Source organism: Phaethon aethereus (assembly GCF_964289735.1).
Source record: "Phaethon aethereus genome assembly, chromosome: 7".
Taxonomy (NCBI): Eukaryota; Metazoa; Chordata; class Aves; order Phaethontiformes; family Phaethontidae; genus Phaethon; species Phaethon aethereus.
The window spans coordinates 33,853,770-33,861,307 of NC_138583.1; the positions used below are offsets into that span (position 1 = coordinate 33,853,770).

Below are 7,538 nucleotides of genomic sequence, written 5' to 3' on the forward strand. Positions count from 1 at the left end.
CTGACTTTATAATGACTAAGTTTCAAATTGGCATTCTTTCAGAATTACCAGTGTGAAAGCCTGTGAAGTGCTGGAGCTGGGGAAGGAGACTTAAATGGTTTCAAAACCACTAGAACCAACAGGTTTTGAACATTATATCTACATAAGGAGATCTACATACATACTTTGTACCACATATTTCCATTTAATCTGAAGAAACATGTATTTAGTGACCCTGTGGGAACAATGTATGTCTGAGACCACTCCCAAAATAAAGACAGTAAAAAGCTCTGCACTACAAAAAGCTTCCTTCTACACATGTAGCACCCTTGTAGAAATGAAAATATTTAACATTCTAGGGTTTGTTTTTGTTTACTGTGTGCCAGGTTGCCTACAGATCCATTTATCTAGCTCCTGTATGATTAAGAAAAACTACTTGTTCATACACTACACAAAGATAATCTTCCAAGCATGGAATTACTGTCTACAGACCGACCTACTGATGCCAATTATCACTGCCTTCCCATTAGCGGAACAAGTCTTTGTGCCGGCATCATTCAGAGCATTACCTCCCTGGAACAGGCTGAAAACCCGCAAGTATCACAGCACTGCTTTACCATGAATTTTTGCAGAGCTGAAAAGGACTCAGATCTTGGGTTGGGTTTTTTTTTTATGCTTCTGTATACTAGAAGATTTTTGCATGCAGAATAGGCATGGCATTAAGAACAGAAAAGAAAAGCCTCCTCTTTCAGCAGCAAGAGAAGTGAGAACATCAAACAGGAGTGCCTTACAGTTTTAACTAGTAAGAGAGATTGATAGCACAACTACAGTAGAAATCCACTCAGGAATGTCCTCTCCCTGTGCAGAAGCTGTAGAGAAAGTAGGTATTGATACTGGCTGCTGATTTCTGAAGTTAAGACATGCTCACAATCCCAATCTCTACAATTATTTCTGGTATTTCTGAATATCACCTCATCATATGAATAATATATACTTTTTTGAATTTTATACTTTTTCCAATACCTCTATTACCATATTATGAAGTCATTTCTATTCTAAAACACACTTCAAATCAATAGCTATTCACATTACTACTTAGCTTAAGTTTTGCCAGAAATAAGAAACTGCTGTGTAATGCTCAAATTGCATTCTATAATGGTAAATTAAAATAGGATTGTCTGATGGTTCTTCCCAGTGAAATTCAATATAGCCTCAACTTCCAAATAAAGCATAAAACTACTGAAAATGACTAACTATATTGCAAGTGATCAGTTCCAAGGATAATTCATGTTGGAAAAGATCTCAGGAGGCCATCTAAATACCTGACACAGAAATGTTAGAAGTAATCTTTTGTGAGATTACTTCTAAAGAAAGTTATTCCACTCTGTGATAACATGCATTAAAATAAAGCAGAGTATTAGTTTCTCAAACAGGCTAGTATCAATACAAAATACTAGCTTTTTTTAATGTAACAAACTGAGAAATCAAGTGTTCTTAAAATATACACAACTGACTCACTGCTTAGGCAACACCTAATCTGCTTAGAATCTAAATGGATGAACTTGCAAGACCTTACATTTAGAAAAAAACAGCAGGTGTCAGATTTTTTACACCATTGATTAAGAAATACCAGGAAATTAAATTCTGGAGGGAGACTAGACTGCAAGTACTTCCTCCTCACCCTTTACATACACACAAAGGGCTTTGTATCTTCATTATGGCAAAGTGTATTTTTCTTGTCTAGAAAGAGCCCAAACCCCAAAGCTCTCCAAAACTTATACAAAGTGAGATCAGGACCTGATCAAAACAACAAAACTATAGCTGACTATTAAGAATAGGCTAGACAATACAGCATAATTCATGTACCTATATACCTGACATGATGGGTGGAATATCAAGGTTGCCACCAGCTTAATAAGAGCTTAATGAGCAAGGTACAGCCTTTAGAGAACTAACAGAGATGAACCTGTGACACCCACCACAGCACAAACAAGCAATGACATAGGAGACACCTGAAATAGTCTTTACTATGCATCTCTAAATACAAACCACACTACGGCAATGCTAGTAACTACAGGTTATTGTCAACCACTTTATCCTACTATTAAGAGGACATGATACACAAAGTTAAAACCAACATGAACAATGCCTACAGCACTACTTTTTAGTGTGTACCCTGAAAAACCAAAGGTTGGATTCAGGCTACTAGATAAACTCCACTTTCTGCTGATAATTGGTATTTACCACCCTGCTCTAGTAAAAGAAACCTACATGAAAAACCCAGTGCCAAGTCAAGCTATGCCAACAGGCAAGACTGCCTGAGTATGATTCCTGAGAGTGCCAGCATTAGAGATTTCGGGACAGTGAGACAAAGCTGGTGGGTCAGTGGTTGCCCTGCAGACCACCAATAGTTGCCACTACAACCAAGCAACAGGGGAAGTCAAGGCTTTCCATGCTCATTCTCAAGCTTCACCCACTGGCCAACTTGTCTTCGAACTAAAAAAAGGTAGGATTTAAACAGATAATTGGGGTCAAAATAGAGTTATGGATTATGTAGCGCCAAATAAATGACACCTACAACTCTTCATTTCCTTACTGAAGTTAGGGCTAGTTATAAACAAAGACCCTTGACTCACAGTTACCTAGTTTCCCAAGAGTACACCAGAACTCGTGTATATTGGAGAAGGAAAAAAAAAAAACCCAAACTGTCATTTTAGATCTTCCCCACACCTGAACAAGAAACTTCTGACAAACCACAGTGCTTTCAGAAAAGCTGTTTGCATTTCTACTACGAAGAAACAAATACATTAAGATTAAAGTTAGCTATAAACCACTAGTAACTCTTGCTACCACCAACTGAATTGCACAGATCCTTTACCAATGATGACTAAAAAGAAAAAAAAAAGCCTACCATTCACTGAATTTTACCAGCAGCCTTGCTTCCAGACATTTAACCAAATTCTACTATCTGTGATAGCAATCACCATTCAACGGCAGAGCAGCTTCAAAATAGGGTGTTTTGCCAGACACAAACATATTTCTTAAAGCGCCAAAGAAAAGTGATTACACACTATTACTATTTGTTTTGACAAAGTGCATCCCTCCTTTTACAGTTAGTAGACAATTGCTTTTATGGAGAAAATTGTACATAAAATACTAGACAAACCTTAAAATGCACTTACCAGTCTACATTGTCTCCCCTTATAGATACTTAAGAATGCATCAGGAATGCAAGATGCCACCTTCTACTTTCAAGCTACGGTTACGCACATCACACAAAGTGACACCTAGCAATGGATGATACAAAAGAGGATGATCTTACTAATAACTGCTTTGCTGCATAAAATTTTGCACATAACTGGAAAGAATACAAAAGTATGTGTGTAGTAATTTGGCTGTAGCAACAGACAATACACTCGTGAAGACACAACACCTATTTTCTTAATGCAGTATTTTACAATTAAATAATGGGGGGGGGATGTGCTTTACAGAAACTTAGTTATAGGATATTCAAAATCATCTATTGGCATAAATTCTCTTCTTATGCCATTCACTACCAAGTAATAACCTCTAGAAGTTGCCTAATACAAAAGACAAAGAAAATGCCATATTTTAATTTTTAATGCTACTTAGCACCTTGAAACAAGAAAGAACTCCTTTGTGGACTTCAATCTGGAAGCTAGCAGGGTAATGAAGTGCCCCTTTTAACCAGCTGAAAACTCCTTGCACTCAAAGTGCTTTTGTTTACAAGGTTGTAATTACTGCTTTTCAAAGATTTATTTACAAAGTTACTTGAGCAAGAGTAGGGAGACATCAAAAAGGTTTTGAACTACAGATGGAAGCAAATACTGACTACATTCTTAAACAAAAGGCATATAGGCTACAGGAAAAAAACAGGGAGAGGATACTCACATTCCCTGTAGATGAGAATTTGTTAAGCTTTAAGTAAGGTAACAGGTTATTAAGCAGTTGTGAAACTCTGACTTCTTCCTATACATTCCTTGCTAAGGAATATATTAACATACCATAATCCCAGACAATGTATTCTTATAAATTCTATTAAAAATGCCAAGTTTTGCATCTTATCAGCAGGGGGCTTGATTTTTCCAAATCAGTTCTCCATACCACCTAAACTGTAACATCTCAATTCTCAACTATGCCACCACATAAGAGTGTATTGTTACTACTCAGCTGCTACCAAGTTTTGCTGTCTAGGGATCTACCTGCATAAACTCATCTGAGACATGCTGATGGAGACTACGTGTTTTCAGTCTGTGTTCCCAAAAACCTTGGGCAACTGTGGACAGCTAGAGGTTCACAGACAGCTAGAGGTTCCCATACAGGGGTCTGTGTTCCCTCTTTAAGCTTTAAATTCCCTCTTTAAGCTTTAAAGGCAAAGTTCTAGACAGTTACCGATGACCCAACCTTCTTTAAGACATTTTCATTAATGTACAATAAGCTTAGCATCCTGCCTTCCCCCTCACAACACAGTGGGTCAGAATGACATGTTCAGAACATGACATAAAATTTAAAGGTCAACAGCATTATATATAGGGTTGGACAGTTTCCCTGAACATTTGCCACCCAATGCTACCCACCTACTATCTAGTGTGAAAACCAGCTATGGTACTGCATTTCCCTCTCAAGCATTCACAAATTCCCAACTCCTTATAACTTAGAGAACATTTTAAAATAACAATTTATTCTTCTTAGTTCTATAAGAATTTATGCTTCCTATATTATTCTCCATGTCAGTTACCTTCTGTCCTCACACTTCTACTCATTTCTGTCCCAAATGCTGTGCTCTGCTTCTTTCCTTATTTTCCCCTCCAGTTCTTTCAACATGTCAGTGGCTCACACACACCTCATCCATTCTTTCTGGTGCATAAAGCATGAGAAATAGGTGGAAAATTCATCACCACCAAATGATGAGAGCACCCTACTGCCCAGGTGCATCTCCCAGTGGAAAAATGAAGTTGTCTGTCTCCCTCTGCTGAAGGGGAGGAGCACATCCTTGCTGGTTCCACAGGCACCCTAAAAACCTGTCCAGAGAGCATAAAGCTCATTTGCTCTACTTTCTCTTTGTAGGTATGCCAAGAGTTCTCACTCTGTACCACTACTGTGCTACCCCAGGCTCTCCTTCAGGCTCCACTGACAACAGTGTGGAGTCTCTGCAGTCTCTCTCTAACACAGTACAAGAATGGAAGCAAACTTGCTCTTCAAATCTTCCCTGCTGCCCAGGGATTGTTCTCTTTTGGAAAGCAATTCAGTACCTCAAAATTTGAAAGGACCACCATGTTACTTGGAGAAACTACTCATTGCCCTGCAGGCTTTCCAGATCTTGGATGTTTTACACATCCACTTTCATGAGAACTCTTATAAATTTGGTTGCAAAACCACCAGCTGAAAAGGCCTTAAAAATGACATCACTGCAGAGCTAATTACACTTCAAAATTCAACAGGCATTTTCAGTTACTCATCTCTGATGCATTTCAGAGACAAGACTTATTGCAGAAGAATGTGGTAAACAAAACAAAAATCCTTCCTTAACACATAACACAAGTTACAAAGAATAAACAAAAGAGAAAGGGAACATGGTATCCTAAAATTGGCAAGACACATGACAGAAAGGGAACAGTACCTGAACAGTGGTAAGACATTCAGTATCTTTTAAATCAGAAATGGGGGTGGAATCAAAATAAAGATGCCTTTTGCAACTTCTGCTACAGAAGTATCACTGAACGTTTCCTTATATTCACTATATAATGCAGTCTGTGCTGCAGTGTGTGCATTTATAAAAGAAAACATACTATATTACCAAAAAAAGACAAAAAACCCAAGAGGACCCCCAAAGTTTTAGTTACCACAACAGTGGCAATACTTCTCTCATCAACTTTTAGATTTCCCCAAAGTTATTGAAGAAATTCAATGAATCAGAAGAGGACACCATCTATCATGAGATCTCAAAAAACAACCCTAGAAAGTCATCTTTATCCTTTCTCACATTAACTAACCACCACCTTGCCTCTATAGGTAAGCGTAAGCCACACGTCTTGCCCAGATAGCTCACCAGTGGCAGAAGACTGGGAGAAGGACACCCCAAACCCAGATGCTGTCCACAGAGTCATCCTTCTACCTTTTCCAAAGCGGGATTATCATGGTCCTGTCACTGGACACCTGACAGTATCCCCAAATACCTCACACCTACTATTTCCACCATTTAGTTTTGTGTAGTTTGGGGCACGTCACAATCTCACTGTGCATTGATTTCTTCATCTATTATAAGTGGAAAGCCATGCTCACCTTCATGGAAAGCTTCTGATATCAGACAAACAATGTACAAACACCCCTACTGTAAAAGTACCATGAGAAGTCTCTCTTTACCTATTAAGAGCAAAACAGCAATTGTAATGCACATCTTCCAAAGCAACATTGATGACACAGGACATCCTACCTGATTTTATAATTGGGTAAGGTGTGCTTGCGCTTAATAACCTTCTTGAACTGGTTCACAATGATGGAAGTGAGCTGAGGCATGGGCCTCCCTTCAAACTGAGACTTCACTTCGAACAGTATCACAGGGTCATCCATAAAAGAGAAGGACCAGTGTGTGAAGGGCAGGCGTGTGAAGACCAGCTTCAGCTTCCCCATCACCCGGGAGATCTTGACAAAGAGGTAGGCCGACTTGCCAAAGACCAGGTCAGCATCTATGGCCAAGTGGAAGCCACCGTTGTACTCCAGGTCTACCTCAAAGCCCAACTCCTCGGGGCAGCCCTCTTCATTGCAGACCACCGGCCGAATGAGCTTGACAGCTTTGAAGACGGGCAGGACGTTGCCGAGCGAAACGTCCCTGAGGCTGAGCCCCTCCAGCACCTTTCCCGTCATCTTGGCCTGGAGCAGCTCCTCGAACTCCACCTTGATCTTCTTGGTGACCCAGTTCCTGACCAGGGCCGTGTCCCTGAGCTCCCTGAAGAGGAAAAGGAAGATAGCATTGAGGAAGTGGCACGTCTCCTCGCGGGAAGAGGGGGCCAGAGGGGGCTCTGGCTGCTGCTGCGGCGGCTGCTTGGCGCTGGGGTCCGGGCCCGTGGCGGCGGGAGCCGCGGCGGCGGCCGGCGCTGAGGCCGGGGCCGGGCCAGGGGTCGGCTCCGGTGACGCCTGGCTGCCGGCCGGCTCCGAGCCTTGGAGGTAGTCCCTGAGGCTGTGGTCAGCCGCGACGGGGGCGTAGACGAGGCCGTCGGAGGCTCCGGCCGCCCCGGGGAGCTCCGGCTTCTTCCTGTAGAGGAGCAGGAGCTGGAGCAGGAGCGTGAGGAAGCAGCCGGCCAGCGCCGAGAGCAGGATCACATAGACCAGCAGCATCCTCGCCGCGCCCCGCGCCGCGCCCCGAGCGCGCTGCCCTCACCGCGCCGCCGCCATGGTGGGGGCCGCGCCCGCAGGCCGGCGTTTAACGGCCGCGGCCGCCGGAGGCTGCCTCATCCGGGTCCCCCCACCGCCTTCTCCGCGGCGGCGGGCAGGGGGCGGGGCAGGGGGCGGGGCCAGCCAACGGCGGTGCAGCCTTCCCC

General features: G+C 42.4%; 1 protein-coding gene across 1 annotated transcript in view; it reads right to left on the reverse strand.

The window, feature by feature from the left end:
• Positions 1-7,335, reverse strand: part of PDZD8 (PDZ domain containing 8) — a gene marked incomplete at both ends in the record, with an annotated part of 62,944 nt that extends 55,609 nt beyond the window's left edge. Inside the window, one exon of the mRNA XM_082001923.1 lies at positions 6,434-7,335. Coding sequence (XP_081858049.1) covers positions 6,434-7,335 — 902 coding nt within the window. The remainder of the gene's footprint in view (positions 1-6,433) is intronic.
• Positions 7,336-7,538: the final 203 nt, after the last annotated feature.